The sequence below is a fragment of the Ursus arctos genome, unplaced genomic scaffold, assembly GCF_023065955.2.
Source record: "Ursus arctos isolate Adak ecotype North America unplaced genomic scaffold, UrsArc2.0 scaffold_2, whole genome shotgun sequence".
Classification (NCBI taxonomy): Eukaryota; Metazoa; Chordata; class Mammalia; order Carnivora; family Ursidae; genus Ursus; species Ursus arctos.
Window position 1 is genome coordinate 102,356,225 of NW_026622874.1, and position 17,715 is coordinate 102,373,939.

Sequence of the window (17,715 nt, forward strand, 5' to 3'; positions counted from 1 at the left end):
CGGAAGCAGTCCAACAAAGGAAGGCTAGCCTCTCACGTGTGGTGCTGGCGCGGTTGGGTATCCATAGACCAAAAAAGAAAGGAAAAGAACAGTGACTAAATCTCACGACCTTAGGCACGACTTAGACTGGAGCATAGATTTAAACGTAAAATAGAAAGTTTTGAGAGCACAGTAGCAACTCTGGGACCTGAGGCTGGGTGAAGTATTCTCAGACATGACTCCAAATGCAAAACCCATAAGGGGAAAAAAAATCATTTTTGAAAAAAACAGTCAATTTTGATTTCCTCAAAATTACATCTTCTGCTCTGCAAAAAGACCCCCTTAAAAGGCTACGGACAGAAAATATTTGCCAACCACACATCTAACCAAGGACCCCTTTCTAGAATACATAAAGAATTCTTGAAACTCAACAATAATAAAACAATCCAACTAGAAAGTGGGCAGAAGATGTGAAGAGATCCTCCCCCAGGAGGCTGTGCATATGGCATACAGGCACGTGGAAGGGTACTCAGCATCGCCAGCGCTGGGCCATCGCAGATCAGGGGAAATGCGGAATCATGCTGAGATACGTATCAAATCAGAGCAGTACACAGCAGCTCCGCCAAAGGTGGTGACGGTGCAGAGAAACCAGGGCTCTGCGCGTCGCTGGCGGGAAGGTAGAATGGCGCAGCCGTCCTGCATGGTAGCCTGGGGGTTTCTGCTAAACCCGAGCTATGTGCTTAACCATGTGACCCAGCCGTGTCGTGAGCACTTCTCCCGGGCAAGTGGAAACTGTGTCCACGCAGCACGGGCACGTGAATGTTGACGGCGGCTTTATTTGTGATAGCCAGAATACGGCCACAGCCACAGCGTCTCCCGGCGGGCGGCTGGCGGAGGAAGGCGCGGTGTGTCCCTGTCATTGGAGACTCAGAGGTAGGGAGGAACAGACCGCTGATGCGCACAGCTGGTTGGGTCTCAGGGCGTTTCTGGTGACTGAAAAAGCCAGTTTCAAAAGGTCACTTGCTGTGAAAGTCCACAGACGGAAATCGGATCGGTGACTCTAACTGGAGAGTGGCGGTGTTACGGCTGCCAGGGGTTAGGGATGGCAGGAAGGAGGGTGGGTGACTGGAGGGGTGTCTGGGGGGAGATCTCTGGGCTCACAGATCACGTCTCTCTCGGTTGTGGAGGGGACGGTAGTTACACAAATTTACAGATGTGATGAGGTGCATAGAACTGAGCGCACGTTGTAGCCACGTCAGTTCCCTGGTTTTGATATCGCACTACACTAACATGAGACGTAGTCATCAAGGGAGATAGGGCGATGTACACAGACCTCTACTGTCTTTACAACTCTCTGTGCGCCTCTAATTATGTCAAACTACAAGATATGTAGCAAAACAAACATTCCTAAATATATTGTATTTCTTAGTGCTAAGTGGAATTGGTTTTTTTCAAATTTTATGCTCCAATTGTTTACTCCAAGTATTTAAAACTACACTTGATTTTTGCATATTGACCTTGGGTCTTGTAAATTTGCCAGACTCCCTTATTGGTTCTATTGTTAGCTTTGTTATATGGATTTTGTATGCAACAGTCATGCAGTCTGCATGGTTTTATATCTTGCTTTCTGATTCTTACGCCTTTTATTTATTTACCTGCTTTTTTGCTTTTTTTGCACTAGGTATAGGCCTCGCAACATGGACTATAAATCAGAGGTTTCCACACCTCGGGTTTAATTTGCTAGCCTGGCTCACAGAACTCAAGAGAACAGTTTACTTACTAGATTTCATGTTTATTACAAAGGATATTAAAGGATACAAATGAACAGCCAGGCAAAGAGATACATAGGGCAGTGCCGTTCCTGAAGGGTCCTGAGCACAGGAGCTTCTGTCCCTGTGGAGTCTGGGGTGCACCATCCTCCCAAAAATGGAGACATTTTTGTTGAGCAGCCTAGAAGCTCTCCAAATCCTGTAGGTTAGGGATTTTTATGGAGACTTCATTACACAAGCATGATTGATTAATCATTGGCCATTGGTGATTGATTCAACTTCCAACCTCTCTCCCCTCCCCAGTGGTCGGGGTGGGGCTGGAAGTTCCAACCTTCTAATCACGGTGGTTCCTCTGGGGACCAGCCCAAGGATTTGGAAATCCTGATTAACGTAAACACAGGTGAGGCTGAAAGGGGTTTGTTATGATACCTTTATCTCTTTATCACTTGGGAAGATCCCAAGGCTTTTAGGAGCTCTACCTGCCAGGAGATGAAGACCAAATACACATACATTTCTTTTTTCTTTCTTTTTTTTTTTTTTTATTATGTTACGTTACTCACCATACAGTGCATCCTTAGTTTTTGATGTAGTGTTCCATGATTCATTGTTTGCATATAACACCCAGTGCTCCATGCAATACGTGGCCTCCTTAATACCCATCACCGGGCTAGCCCATCCCCCACCCCCCTCCCCTCTAAAACTCTGTTTGTTTCCCAGAGTCCATAGTCTCTCATGGTTTATTTCCCCTTCTGTTTACCCCCCCCCATTCATTCTTCCCTTCCTTCTCCCGATCTCCCTGCTATTTCTTATGTTCCATAAATGAGTGAAACCATATGATAATTGTCTTTCTCTGCTTGACTTATTTCACTTAGCATAATCTCCTCCAGTCCCATCCGTGTTGCTGCAAATGTTGGGTAATCGTTCTTTCTGATAGCTGAGTAATATTCCATTGTATATATGGACCACATCATCTTTATCCATTCATCTGTTGAAGGACATCTTGGCTTCTTCCACAGTTTGGCTATTGTGGACAATGCTGCTATGAACATTGGTGCATGTGGCCCTTCTCTTCACTATGTCTGTATCTTTGGGGTAAATACCCAGTAGTGCAATTGCTGGGTCATAGGGTAGCTCTGTTTTTAACTTTTTGAGGGACCTCCGCACTGTTTTCCAAAGTGGCTCCACCAGCTTGCATTCCCACCCATGTAGGAGGGTTCCCCTTTCTCCACATCCTCTCCAACATTTGTTGTTTCCTGCCTTGTCCATTTTTGCCATTCTAACTGGTGTAAGGTGGTATCTCAATGTGGTTTTGATTTGAATTTCCCTGATGGCTAGTGATCTTGAACATTTTTTCATGTGTCTGTTAGCCATTTGTATGTCTTCATGGGAAAAGTGTCTGTTCATATACATACATTTCTTACCATAAATTGCAATACCACAACTTGCTGAGGTCTTGTGAAGAATTCTGTGTGTGTGTGTGTACAAGAAGACTTTGGTCTGTAGTTTTGCTTTTTAGTAATGCTTGTCAGTTCTGGTATCAGGGTTGTGGGGCCTCATGAAAGGCATTAGCACGTATTCTTCCTCTTTGGTTTTCTTTAAAAGTTTGCATAAGATTAGTGTTACTTCTTTGAGTGTTTGATAGAATTCATCAATGAAACCACTGGGCCTCAGGTTTTCTTTTTGGGAATTTTTTTTTTTTAAGATTTTATTTATTTATTTGACAGAGAGAGAGACAGCCAGCGAGAGAGGGAACACAAGCAGGGGGAGTGGGAGAGGAAGAAGCAGGCTCCCAGCGGAGCAGGGAGCCCGATACCGGGCTCCATCCCAGGACCCTGGGATCACGCCCTGCGCCCAAGGCAGACGCTTAACAACTGAGCCACCCAGGCACCCCAACATTTTTTATAACAAATTCGTGTTTGGTTTTTTAACTTTTTTTTTTTTTAAGTAAATACAGGTCTATTCAGGTTTCACTGTTGGTAAATTGAAATCTTTACAGAGTTTTATCCATTTCATCTAAGACGTCCAGTTTGTTAGCATGAAGTTGCTCATAACGTTCTCTTCAAATCTGTGTAATGTCTGTAGGGTCCATAGTGTAACTCTTCTTTCATTGCCGATGCTAGTGATTCCCTTTGTTCTTACTGGATTACTCCAGCTAGCACGCTATATATTTTGTCGGCCTTTTTGAAGAGCCCCGTTGATTTTTTTCGTTGCGTGTCCATTTCCTATTTCGGTGATATGTGGTCTTTATTATTTCTTTCCTTCTACTTACCTTGCATTGTCTTTGCTCTTTTTACGCTTTTTGAGAAAGAAACTTCAGTCAGTGATTTTGGATCATTTTTCTTTTCTAGTATAAATATTTTTTTACTTTTAATTGCAGTATAGTTAACATACAGTGTTATATTAGATTCAGGTGTGCAATGTAGTGAGTCAGCACTTCCACACATCACTGATAGAAACATGTAGAGGTACAGATTTCTCCCCTAAATAATACATTAGCTACGTCTGAAAGTATTTTTTTAAGATTTTATTTGTTTATTGGAGAAAGAGCATGGGGGGTGTGGGGCAGAGGGAGAGAGAAAATCCTGAAGCAGACTTCCCACTGAGCACAGAGCCTGGTGCGGGGCTCCATCCCAGGACCCTGAGATCATGATCGGAGCTGAAGGCAGACACTTCACCGACTGAGCCACCCAGGGCCCCCCAAACATTTTCTAATGTACTTTGTGATTTCTTCTTGGTTTCTAGTATTATTTCCCTGTGATTCATGGTGTTTCCCTCTCCGTGCTTGCATTTCCCACCTGTTCTTGCACTAGAACCCTTAGTGTATAAATCATAATTATTTTAAATTCCCGGTCTGTTAATTCCAAAACCTGTGCCATATCTGAGTCTGGGTCCGATGCTTGCTTCGTCTCTTCAGGCTGTGAGCTTTGCCTTTTAGTGGGCGCTGTCATTTCCTGGTGAAAGTCCGGCATAACGTATCCGTGGCTGGCTGCAGCTGCGTCTTCTGTCCCCCGTAAGCTGCGAGTCTCTGTATTCACCCGCCTCTCCAAGGTGGGGGGCAGCAGTTCGCCCTGTAGCATCAAATCTGGGGTGGGTCTAAGAAGACTTGTTGGTTTTCAGCTTCTTCACCGTTTGTCTTCTTGCGAGGACTGGAGGGACAACTTGGAAGTTCTTTGTGCGTGGGATCAGAAAGGTGGGATTCTGCAGTAGAAACCTTTAGGAGCTCGCTGAGCCCTCTGCCTCCGCACCCCCACTCCCAGCTCCCGTCATCCCCTGATGGAGGTGCTTGCTTATCTGAAGGAAAAGAATGTCTAAAATCATGCTCGGGAATTTCTTTCTAGCTCATTTTTCTGTAGTGGTCCCTGTGATACAGATGAATAAATCTGTGGTTGTCGAGGCTGAGTCTAGAATTTGTACTACTAACCGTGCGGAAGTGTTTCAGGAATGAGCCTAACAGCTCTTCATACACCCGCAGAGTTCACAGTGTACAGACAGCACCACCCTTACAACCCAGACAAGATCACAGTGAGACGCCACTTCACACCCGCTGGTGCAGCTACAGGTCAACACGCGGCGGCTCGCGAGTGCCGGGGGGATGGGAACCTCCTTACCTTTGCTGATGCAGATGCAGACGGTGTCGTCACTGCGGAACACAGTGCGGTGGCTCCTCCAGAAAGTAAACATGGACCGCCACAGGGCCCAGAAATTCCACTACTAGGTGGAACATATGCCCGAACGGATTGAAAACAGGTGTTCAAAGGGAAACTTCTGCGTCAGTGTTCCTCACAGTAGCCAAGTGCTGGAGGCAGTCCGGCTGCCCGTCCACGGCAGATGGGTGAACGCTGTGTGGCGCGTCCGTCGGGGGGTATCAGCTGTAGAAAGGAGTGGGGCACGCACAGCTGCTGCGACATGGGTGAACCGTGAGCGCGTGATGCCGGCTGGAACAGGGGAGTCACTGCTGCTGGGCACGGGAGTGCCCTTGGGGGTGACAACAGTGTTTTCTTCAGACAAGGCAGAGCTGGCGGTTGCACATCACTGAATACACTACATGCCACTGTGTTACATACACTTTCTTTTCAGGATTTTTTTTTTTTATGTTTTATTAAGTAATCTCTCCACCCAATGTGGGGCTCGAACCCACAACCCCAGGATCAAGAGTCACGTGCTCCACTGATTGAGCCAGCCAGGTGCCCCTGTACACACCTTTAAATGGTTAATTTTATGTTGTGTGAATTTGACTTCAGTTGAAGAAAAAAATCGCAGATGAGAGGGGCCTGGCACTATAGAACACCCACTCTTGACCTTTTCCTGGGGTCTTAATCATGGATGGGAGGGAGCGGCTGTCCCTGGGAACTGGGGTGGGGGACTTCACAAGCACGGGGACATCCGTATGGCAAGGCAGGACCGCCAGCATGAGCCAGCCTTAGGCCAGCTTCCCCCGCACCTGCGCGTCCTGGGGCAGAAGTGCGAGGCCGCCAGCGTCCCGGGCTCTGCCCCCACTGGACACACTGTGAGCCTCATTTGTTGTGGTTTGGTTTCCACTTTGAGGGGTTGATATTTTAATAAATTTTGTTTTTAATTATGTAAGATATCTGCATGGTTCCAAAGTCAAAATACATTTCAAGACATCTAGCTCCTGCCCTTGTGCCTCCTCCCCTGTTCTCCCCTTCCCCGTACCTCATCATTTTTATCTGTTGCTGGTTTATCTTTGCGTCTCCTTTCTTAAATATAGGCAAATAGCAACTGTTTTAACTTCCCCACCACTTCTTATAGACAGGGAGACTCTGTTTCGCCCTCCTCCTCTCACGTAGCCGCGTGCCAGCCGTCCGCCGTCCACAGCTGTGTCTGACTCCCCGCGTGAAGATGCCGCGCTTTGTCCAGCCAGCCTTCCTTCTGTCTGTGGGCACGTGGGATCTTCCCTGGCTTTTGGTATCATAGATGGTACGGTGAGTCTTGTACCTAATATCTTAGGGTCACAAATTAGCAGTTTACAGGCACCCAGAGTAAAATTTGAGAATCTCTGTTTCTATGATGTGTATTAATATGATCCTTTATCTTTTTCCAGAATACTTCCACAGCTGTGATATCATTTACTCTCACAAAACCCCAGTGAGATGTCATAGGTATTGGCAAAGCCTGAATTCAGGATGAGGGTTTCCTTTTGGGAGTTAGATAATCTTTTTCAATTATTTGTAGAAGTTCTCTATTCAAACATGTTGTTTGGTTAGCATATCTATTAAGCCAACGTTATGTCTTAAATTTGATATTAAGTTTGGGGGCGCCTGGGTGGCACAGCGGTTAAGCGTCTGCCTTCGGCTCAGGGCGTGATCCTGGCGTGATGGGATCGAGCCCCACATCAGGCTCCTCCGCTATGAGCCTGCTTCTTCCTCTCCCACTCCCCCTGCTTGTGTTCCCTCTCTCGCTGGCTGTCTCTATCTCTGTCAAATAAATAAATAAAATCTTTAAAAAAAAAAATTTGATATTAAGTTATAGAAATGAAAATCTGACCTTTGGAATACTCTGTTGTTGTTTCTAATATACAACAGTTTTAAAATTTTTGTTTGTAATTTGTTATGTTTAAACAACTGAAGTAAGCTTCGGAGTCCTCTAGCTCACCATTGACAAGCCTGTGTCTCTGTCCCACGCGACTGACCCCATTTTAGAATACACACCAACTTCACAGGGTCTGGGAACTATAGGAACACCTCATGTGCGCGGAGATAGGATTTCAAACCGGAAGGGCACCAGCCCCAAGTGTAGACTCGTGTTCTCTTTGTAACCGCCCTCCCTTGGTGTCCCCGTCCCCATCTTAACACCCGCCATTGTCAGTGGCGGCGGGCGCTGCTCACACACTCGCCTCCACCACGCGCCCATCAGCCTGCAGCACTGGCAGGAAGTGCCAGGAATTGAAGGGTGTCATTGCTGGCAGGAAAACAGGTGTGACCAGTCGGCCTGGATATTGATCTTGAAGGCCTGGTCTCGTGCGGTGCTGAAAGAGCCGAGTCTGTTCTCTCGCGGTCTTGAATTAGCTGGATGAGGCACACGAGGTATCCACTGACGGGGCTGGCTCATTATGGAGGGACCGCCAGCACGTGGACGGATGGGTGTGCAGGAGGGTGTGTCTGGTGCTGGGGACAGGAACTGCGAAGCCGCAGTGAGCCTGCTCCATGTGATTCGTCTGCGGCAGGCGTGGGTGCTGGTTGCTCCCAGGGAAGACGTCAAGTAGAGTCCGTTTGCCAAAAAGCTCATTCTCTTTATGGGTGTGCTCTGTCCACGCCCTGCCCACTGCCTTCGGCCACGTTCGCCCTTCTGTGGCACAATTGCAGGTACCCCCAAAAGACCCGCTGCTGCTTGAAACTGATCGGCCCTCTTCTCCACCACCAGCACCCCCAGACCCGTCCAGCTGCTGGTAATAAAAATGCCCGTTTTCCTGGGAGTTGGTCAGGAAGGCAGTCTGATGTCAAGCCTGTGCCTAGTGGCCTCTGAGCACATCCTAATGAGTTTTTGTCTTGTCTACTCCATGGACCCAAGGTGTTATTAAAGACCAAGGAGGGTTATAAAGAACCCATTTCTCGTGTACTCTTTCTCCTCAGACCATGTGACTGCAGTGGCCATTGAGAGGACCCCAGGACTGTTTCGCCACATGTGATACTCTTTTTGTCAAAGTGCCATCGTCTGTTTGGTCTGCTGACAAACATACCTAGTCTATGATTGTGAGAGAGATTCTGAAAGCTGGAAAGCCCAAGGTCAGGGTGCCCACAGACTGGGGGTCTGGTGAGAGACCCTCCTGGTTCCTGGAAGCATCTCCTTGCTGTGTCCTCACGACACAGGAGGCAGGAGAAGCACCCTGGGGTCTCTTTTATAAGGGCACTGACCCCGTTCACGGGGGCACCACCCCACTATGCCCAGCTGCCTGATGCCATGGCCCTAGGAGCTAGGTTTCAGCACATGATTGTGGGTGGGGGGCAACAGTCCGTCTGCAGCAGGTGCTGACTGGTTCATTCCACGGTGGCACCTTAGTTCCTGCCACTTGCCGTTTCTCTGAGGACATGACTCCATCTCCCAGTGTTGGAAGTCTATCAGAATTTGAACCTGGACATTTTAAGGAGCTGGTGCTCTGGGAACCGTGAACCCCGTGCAGATGATCGTTCCGTAGGCTGTGTGTCAAATCCGATGGCGGACGCTTCAGTCCCTGACGGTAAACCACAGTGTCTGAACCACGGTTCCCGCTCAGCCTGGAGCGGCCACGGAGTGTGGAGCTCAGCAACTCCTTGGGGTTGGAATGAGCTGATTCTCCTCTTCCCCCCGGGACAGAGAGCTCCAGAGCAGCTTGCGCGTGGACCCACGAGTTAGCACCGAGAAGGGGCAGGCTGGCACGAAACTGCGTTCCCCCTCCTCATGCGCCAACCCCCCCAGAGCATGGAGGCGGTGGCAGAGAGCCCCAGATAAATCTTGTACCTTCGAAGGAGTGAAAGGATGCTAACATTTGGAGTGCAGGTGGGGTGAGCCTGATTTCAAGCTCACTAAGGATCTTTCCATTCAAACTGAGACATATAACTTTCTCTTCTTTTTAATACTTTATACTTAGCTCATCATTAATTGTGTCCTTGGGGGCACTTTTCCTTTCACACCTGTACTGTTGGGGTGAGCACACACGTCTCACTGTCTCCCCGGGACAGTTGTCATGCCGTGGTGACGGGACGTCGGCCGGGGCATCGGCGTTGCTGTGACTTTATACCAAACCAAAACCCCTGTGAGCGGAGCATATCCTACTCTCTTTCCGCCTGGCACCACCACATGCCTTCGAGTGGCCCAGGGTGGCCTGGGCTGTGAGGGGCCGCCACCAGCTGGCCTCCCGGTGTGCAGACCGCTGGAGTGTTCATCGGCTTCCCTGCACCTCCAGAGTCCCTGAATGGGAGGCAGTGGGGGCTGAGAGAGGGTTGTGGGGGTGTCATGAATCGGATGGGTTTGTTGTCTTGGCCCCTTCGCGGACCCGCTGCCTCACCCTGTGGAGAGCGCTGACCCCACGCCCAAGCTGGTGTCAGAGGCGGAGAGATGCCGAAGGGTGCGGCCGGCAGAGTGGCAGAGGTGGGGTGCTGGGGAGCGAGGTTTCCGTCCTGCAGCCCCGGGCGCCGTCTCTCCCACCTGTGTGTCCCTAGAGCAGAGCGCAGACTGTGCCCACCGCACCCTGCCGTTCAGGAGCACTGCATTTGTGAATCCTCCTCTGTGCCGGAGTGTGTGTGATGCGTGTTTCTGTGCCCCTGAAAAACACGCTGTTGTCAATCCTCCAAAAGGCCGTCGTCGTAAAATGGGATAGCTGACTCCCACGGAAGGAAGCTGACTCCTTACTGTCCTCGTTTGGGCCTGTTGGAGACCAACTGGGGGAGAACTCAGGTCGGGAGCTGGCTACTCCTGTCATTTTCTTCTGTTTTCTGTATTATTTTATATAAAGTCCCAGGCTCGAGCCGTCCTCCCGCACCTTTCCAGTGGTCTCCTCCATGACAGTCTAGAGTGTCAGCCTGCCACCTGCACACTTCTGTGTGACGCAGACGGACGTGGGCTTCCCCGGGGTGACTGTCCCCAGGCGTGCGTAAGGGAGCCCATGCAACCCAGCGCCATCCGGTGGCCTGTCTGCCCCAGGGAGGCTCCCTCGGAAGCCTGTGGGAAGCTGTTTGCTCCATGTGCGTGCGGCGTGCTGAATTGTCTGCATTCTGCTTCTTGAGGGAAAATCGCCACGCCTGTGCGTTCCCCCCTTCCTCTGTTCCGCTCCCGTCAGTCAGTGTTTGAACACCCTCTAAACGCTTCTCCTGAAACAGGGTCCTGGGTGATCGTAAGGTGCCCGTTCTCTGGAGACCGGTGTCTGTATCGGCGTTCAGAGTGGAGAACATCCAGGGGTGACGGGTTCACTCTTCCACCGCAGGGATCCAGACTGAAGGTTGTCCTCGTTCTAGGCTGCAAAGCAGGTCGTGCAGACATGAGGAGAAGCAGTAGAATGTTAGGCCCGTTTCTGGAATCTGTTAGGTGTGTGGTCACGTGTCTGTTGTTGAAGATTCACCCTTTCTAGAGACCACCTGTGCGGTGCCCTGGGCCATCTCTGTCCAAGCAGGACTGCTCACGGGGTCCTAACGCAAGCTTCTGGCTGGGGAGCAGGCCAGTGTGCGCGCCTGGAAAGGAGTTACCCCAGTCGGAGGGGTCACCAGACTCACCCCGGGTGCTTTGAAAACACGGTCTGAATTTGAATCCTAGAGAAACTGCATTTAAAAATATTTTCAACTGTGTTTTTAATTTTTAAAAATGTCTGTACATTCTTAGTCTGACTTCCCATTTATATGGAGGCAGAATAATACTCGTGTTGATTCTGTTATGATCTCCTAGTGGCCACACCAGGGTTCTCCACCAAGACTGAGCCCTGCATGTTTTTCCTCTGTGACAGGGTGAGTCGGTGAAGTACTTTCTGGATAACTTGGACCGGATCGGCCAGCTGGTGAGTACAGACCCCCCCGCCGCCAAGAGCCGCGAGCCAGGGTTAGGAAGCGTGTGCGTGGAGACCCCAGCAGCTCCCCTCAGGCAGGTGTGCACACCATCCCTGGGTGCCCCACACCCCACCTCCGATGATTGTGGTTGGGGCTGTGATGTCTTGCTCTCACTCAGCTCCCGACTCCGTGTCAGGGCGGAGGGAATGTCAGTGCGTGGCGTGAGCATTTCCTCCTCCTCACATTCTCAGTCTGAATACCACGAAGGACGCAGGGATTCTTTAGTGAACAGAGCATTTCCTTTAACGTTTTATGCTGAGAAACACACGCACACAGGGGCGCCTGGGTGGCTCAGTCATTACGCGTCTGCCTTCGGCTCAGGGCGTGATCCCAGCGTTCCGGGATCAAGCCCCACATCAGGCTCCTCTGCTGTGAGCCTGCTTCTTCCTCTCCCACTCCCCCTGCTTCTGTTCCCTCCCTCGCTGGCTGTCTCTGTCAAATAAATAAATTAAATTAAAAAAAAAAAAAAAACACGCACACAAGGACAAATCGTCAGATGAGCCCTCAGGCCGGCCCCCCTCCCAGGAGCACACGCATCCTCGCGTCATTTCACAGTAACAGGGCTCCAGAATCCTGCCCACGATGCTTGCTCCTAAGACGTCCGCAGCCTTCCTCAGTATAGACCCACGTCCAGTCCGCTCGGGGATCTGCCCGGCTGTCTCATTAGCGTTTCCCCGTGTGTGGCTTGTTTGGCAGTTGGAATCCGCGCCCTCATAAGGCCCGTCCTTCACAGTCGGGCCATGTCACTTAGATGTCTTCTACTCTGTAGGTTTCTCCCTCGTCTTTCCTTTTTCCCCCCGTTTACGTGTCAGAGTAGCTGGATCATTCCTGCATGGGGGCCTCACATGCGGCTCGCTGTCCCCTCCCTGAAGTGTTAGCAAGGAAACCTCTCTGTCCCTCTCACCCCTGTGAACAGGCCTTGGACCCAGAGGCCTCGTCGTCCCTGTTTGGTTTCTGGTGGGGCTGCTGCCCGCGTGATTGTGCATCACGGTCCTGGAGGGTTTGAACTGGGCAGTGCCAGGCTTGCCGAAGACTTCCCGGAGTGATGTATCAAGTGTATTGCAGACGAGCTCTAACCAGCATTGCAAACCTAGATTAAATTAGTTCACAGTAAGGTTTGGAAACACGCATGTTCTGGAAGTCAGAAAAGTAAGGAGGTGGCTGTGGGCGAAACAGACCCGGAGGTCAGCGCCCTGTGGACAGGGACACGGGTGAGGTTTCTGGCTGCGGCGGACAGCGGGGGTTCCGGCCACCTGCCTCACGCCGGGAGCCTCTGTTCGCTTGAAACGAGCTGCTTCTTGCCTTCGCTTCCTGTTCCGTGGCCAGCGTCTGATTGCACAGATGGAAGTGGCTTTTGGTGTTTGGTTCAGCTTCTCACCCAACTCTGTCGGACTCTTGATCCTTATTTTCCCGGGTTCTTCTCCTGCTAAACTTCTCCCTTCTCCCATATTTTACAGAATTACTTTCCTAGCAAGCAGGATATCCTGCTGGCGCGGAAAGCCACCAAGGGCATTGTGGAACATGACTTCGTTATTAAAAAAATCCCTTTTAAGATGGTGGACGTGGGTGGCCAGAGGTCCCAGCGCCAGAAGTGGTTCCAGTGCTTTGACGGGATCACGTCGATCCTGTTCATGGTGTCCTCCAGCGAGTACGACCAGGTGCTCATGGAGGACAGGCGCACCAACCGGCTGGTGGAGTCCATGAACATCTTTGAGACCATAGTCAACAACAAGCTCTTCTTCAACGTCTCCATAATCCTCTTCCTCAACAAGATGGACCTCCTGGTGGAGAAGGTCAAGACCGTGAGCATCAAGAAGCACTTCCCAGACTTCAAGGGCGACCCGCACAGGCTGGAGGACGTGCAGCGCTACTTGGTCCAGTGCTTCGACCGGAAGAGACGGAACCGTAGCAAGCCGCTGTTCCACCACTTCACCACCGCCATAGACACGGAGAACATCCGCTTCGTGTTCCATGCTGTGAAGGACACCATCCTGCAGGAGAATCTGAAGGACATCATGCTGCAGTGAGAGAGGACGCCCCTCTCTGTCATCCGTGGCAGCCTCAGCGGCCGCTGGTCACACCTCCCCGGGCCTGCAGGGGGCTTCTCGGATCCATGCCGCCGTCGCCCAGCTCAGGAGTGCCGCCACGCTGGCCACACCGCCGTGCTCCAGGCCCGGGGACATGGACGCTCGGACGTTAGCTACTGAACCCGGGGCGTAGTCAAACTACTGAGAATCCAAGGGGTCACTTTGGTATTAATGCGTAATACCTAGTAACACAGCTTTCTCTCTCTCTACAGAAACTATATTCCTTCTCTGACACAGTTTAATCGAGGATTGTGTGTGAGCGGCCGGTGTGCACGTGCACGCACACACTCTGTAACGACAACACAAACCAGCTGGCCTTGCAGATGGCTTTTCCTGTAAGGTGCGAGTCTTCCGTGAGACAGACCTCAGCGCTTTGCCTCACGGTGGTCTGCGGGAGATCGGGTGCTTCCACTCCATCTCCCAAAGCGCGCGTGGCCTTGTAGAGCCCTGGTTCCGGTTCCTTGCGAGACCCTGATCCAGGCGCACAAGATCAGGCCAGGGGCCCCAGCTTTAGAGGTGGGCGTGGGCTTGCCTTAACGCCCCACGGCCAGTGTGCCGGCAGTGGGCGTGCCTGTTACGCGCACCCGCCCTCCCTCCCCCAGGCCTTGCAGGTGACTGTTCTTGCAAGTCCTCTTCTGACACCTGCACTGGGCTGCACCCACGTTCCCTTCTTTTGGAAGGTACTGGAGCGCTTCCTCTTCCTCTCGGGGCTTCTGACACTGGCAGGAGTCCTAGCAGAGCCTCTGGGAATGCCGCAGCTGACCTTTCAGAAAGCCCAGACTCGCAGAGTTTCTGCACACTGCCACCACCCGATGCCTTTGGACAGCCGGTCCCCACTCGCAGCTCTGCTTGAAGTCTTGATTCTTACCGAGGTCTCCTGCTTCCGTTCGTGTACACACGTCACCAGCAAACACTACCGGACATAGCTCTCGTGCGGGAGAAGCTGCCCAAGCCCGTGAGTGTGGACACGGGCGGACAAATGTCCCCCTCTGTGCACTTGCCCGCTTACCTTTGTGCAGGGGTCTCTCCCTGGCTGTCAGTACACTGCATCCCCAGCTGGTCCCGCCATGTGTTCCTCTCCTAGGAAGGTCTGTCCGGTGTGTTGGCACTTTCCCCAGCACTGAAAAGGGAGCAAAAAGAGCTTCCTCTAACTGGCACCAGGCCGTTACTGTAGCCGAGGAACGCGTGTGAGGCCCCCGTCCCAAGGCCACCCTGTTCCTGATCCTGCGTCCCTTTCACATCTCCCTCCTGGCTCCTTTCCAGCCAGCAAGATAAACATGAATCTTGTGGCAGATGCTGACCCAGAAGGAAAGGGAGCCCAACCTGCTTCTGAGTCACCCTTCTTATCAGTGTTCTTAATGAGGAGACAACATGAAATTCTTTCTCTCTTGGTGCTCAAGGCTTTGTGTCCATGTTTGTTGGGGTTTTGGGTTTTTTGGCTGGGAAAAAACGTTGCTGTTTTTGTACTGCTTCCTGGGGCTTCTCATAAACCGAAGGATGTGACCCAGGGTCAGTGCTGATGACCGTGGCTTAAAGGAAAAGGAGCACTCTTGGCAGGCTCCCTCAATGCAGTCCGGGGTCCTTCCAGCCCGGGCCCCAGTGTGGCGGGCCCGCCACGCCAGTCACTGTCGGGACCTCACCAGCTGCCACTCGCCAGTGGGGGAGCCGCCATACTGGCCCCGGCCACTGGCCACACTGCTCAGGGCGCCTTGGGCCGGGCTCTGCCAGCCGTGTGCACGCGTGCTCCATCCCCTTTAACCTCGGAGCGGAAGCACGCGAGCAGGAGAGGCTGGGGCTGCGCACTGAGCCGCGTGGGGAGCAGGGCAGGTGCCACGGCCTGGGTGCCTGGGTGGGTTGGGTGGGGGTCTCTAAAGGCCCCGGCTCAAAGTTCTGGGCTTCGTCGGAATCGGGAAAGGAAAGTATTTGCAAGGCTCAACTGAAAGCATTCACGGCTTTCCCACACATAGACTGTAGTTGTTTCGTCTCCAAAACCTTCGGCTTTTGTGTTTTTTATTTTAATCTCACTGTTATCCTTGATTATTGTCTTTTTTATCGAGTGTTGGAGAAGCAGGAGATAGTCGTGCCTCATCTATTACTGCAAAAATGTAACAATAAACTTCCTCAGAATAAGATCTTCCTTCGTAGCTACACTGTTTATGTAGAGGGATGTGTGTCGGCTTTTCCCCGAGATGCTTCTGTGTTTGTAGAGAAACGACCTCCGAGCCTTTGCGTTCAGCCTTGTGACGTGCAGGGATCTCCAGTATCCGTATTGTAACTTTTTTTACTCCTTGGATAAAAGAAAAGTAAGTCAGGTTATTTTAACTCCAAGATCCAAAATTCTCTCAACACGAGGTTCTTAGTTAGGATTGCCTTGCTCGGGCCTCCTGGGGACAGGCGGACACGGACTCGGTGGGACTCGTGGGAGAAAGGCGCGCAGTGGGTGCTCGGCTCCCGCTTTGCACCCCGCGAGCCTTGGCTGGAGGGTCCGGTGTGGTGACAACCACCTTTGCTCTCTGGGCGTTCATTAACATCTATCCTCCACATTCAAACCCAGCCACTAAGTCAGATTTTCGGTCCCCAAAATCAGAGCCCAACGACCCTAACTGTACTTGAAGGTTCACCAGCTGATCGTCGGCTTTTATTTCTGAAAGTGACAACGCAGAACCGTCACGAGTACTGCTTTCCGTAAGAGCATCTGAAACATGACTTCCAAGCTGATAAAAGTGTATTGTACACAGAGACGAGTGTGTGCATACATGTGTGAATGCGTGTGCACGTGCGTGTACGGCCCTCACGTGGTGTGGGGAGGGGAGGCCCCGAGCGCGGCTCTGTGGTCTAAGAGTGCGAGGAGAAGGGCCTGCCGATGGACACTCGACACGGCCTGAGCCCTGCGACGAGAGGGCACCAGAGGGAGGGGCAGGTGGGGAGTCTGCCGTCCTGACCCCCAAGGTTCTCATCCCAGCCACTGCTGCTCGAAGCATGAGTGACTCCTAGCCACGGACGTGGTTCGTCACACTGTGGTCTTTTCCAGAAAGAGGCATGCGGGTGCTGCCCAGTGGCCGTGGCCCGGGCGGGGAGCACTGCGGTGCATGTTTATGTGTGGGAGGGGCAGAATCCCCTCTGGGAAAACGCCAGTGATGAGCATGTCACGTGCTCTGCGTTACCCCAGGGCTGTGGGCTGAGCTGTTAGGGTTCCAATCTCAGCACGTGTCCACGCCAGACGGGAGAGGTGCCACAGTCAGACCCCCGAGGAGCTTTGTGGAGGCCCCGGGCTGAGCCGCCCAGGCAGGGCCTGTCCGGTAGGAACTTGGTCCTAGCGGATTCCCAAGCTCCTGGCGATCTCACTGTGCAGCCAGGGCTGAGGGCCACCAAGGTAGACGGAGATCCCAGAGGCTTTCTCCCAGGCTGGATTCTGGGCTTTGCTCAGTGAGAATTCGGTGTCACAATCTAACTAAAGGCCACCAACTCTGGCCCTCGCTGTGACCAGCAGCCTGCCTCGAGGAAGCAGTGGTGGGTTTGGAGAGAGGGTTCTGGCTGAGGCTGTCCCAGCCCTGGGCTGTCTCCAATATTTGGTCCCACCTTCTCCATAAGGTATGTCAGATGTGCGTCAGCGGCCTCGTTCTGAAGCGATCCCTGGAAGCTGAGGGAGCTGGTGCGCATGTTTCTGTGCGTCGCTGACTTGGCTTTGGGGCCACCAGTCCGGGTGGGAGGTGGTGGTGGGCCTGCAGCTCAGGGGGCCGAGAGCCCCAGTCTGGGGACATTGGGCTCCGGTGTTATTCACGAGGCACTGCTGGGCCCTGGCAAGGGGTCAGGTCCCCCAAGAAAAGGAACTTGCTCGGTTCATGGAGACGGTTCACCAGCTTGGCAGCTGCCGGCTCACAGTGCTTCCGGGCATGCGATGTGCGGGTTGGCGCCCAGGCTTGGGGAAGGGTGAGGGTCGAAGCTCAGGCGGTGGCCGCGGGCGGAGCCCCTGCTGCTGCCATAGTCTCGCTGCGTGGTCCGGCTCCTGCCTTCCGCCGGGGAAGGACGTCAGGGTGCTCGAACTTGGAGGCCGCTTGCTCCGTGGTGTTCGGATGGCGTGTTGAGATAGATGGATTTGGTCTCCATGTGGCTGCTCTTCTCTTCAGGTGACCCTGACAGGTAACTCCCGGGGGCCCCTTCTCTCACCGGGCTTCTCTCCTTGGAGGAGAGCACGTGTCCGCAGCCGACCTGACAGCCCTGATGCTGGTGACGCCTCTGAGCCAGACCTGGAGCCACGGGGCTGCCAGAGCGGCGTGTTGCAAGCTCCGGGCTGTGCCTAATCAGAGATCGCGGAGCAGCCCCCAGGGGGCTGAGCCGTCCCAAGGCCAT

General features: G+C 52.4%; 1 protein-coding gene across 1 annotated transcript in view; it reads left to right on the forward strand.

The window, feature by feature from the left end:
* Positions 1–15,495, forward strand: part of GNA12 (G protein subunit alpha 12) — a 106,483-nt gene extending 90,988 nt beyond the window's left edge. Inside the window, exons 3-4 of the mRNA XM_026516358.4 lie at positions 11,179–11,229; positions 12,736–15,495. Of these exons, the coding sequence (XP_026372143.1) occupies positions 11,179–11,229; positions 12,736–13,305 (621 nt within the window). The 3' untranslated portion in view covers positions 13,306–15,495. The remainder of the gene's footprint in view (positions 1–11,178; positions 11,230–12,735) is intronic.
* The last annotated feature ends 2,220 nt before the right edge of the window (positions 15,496–17,715 follow it).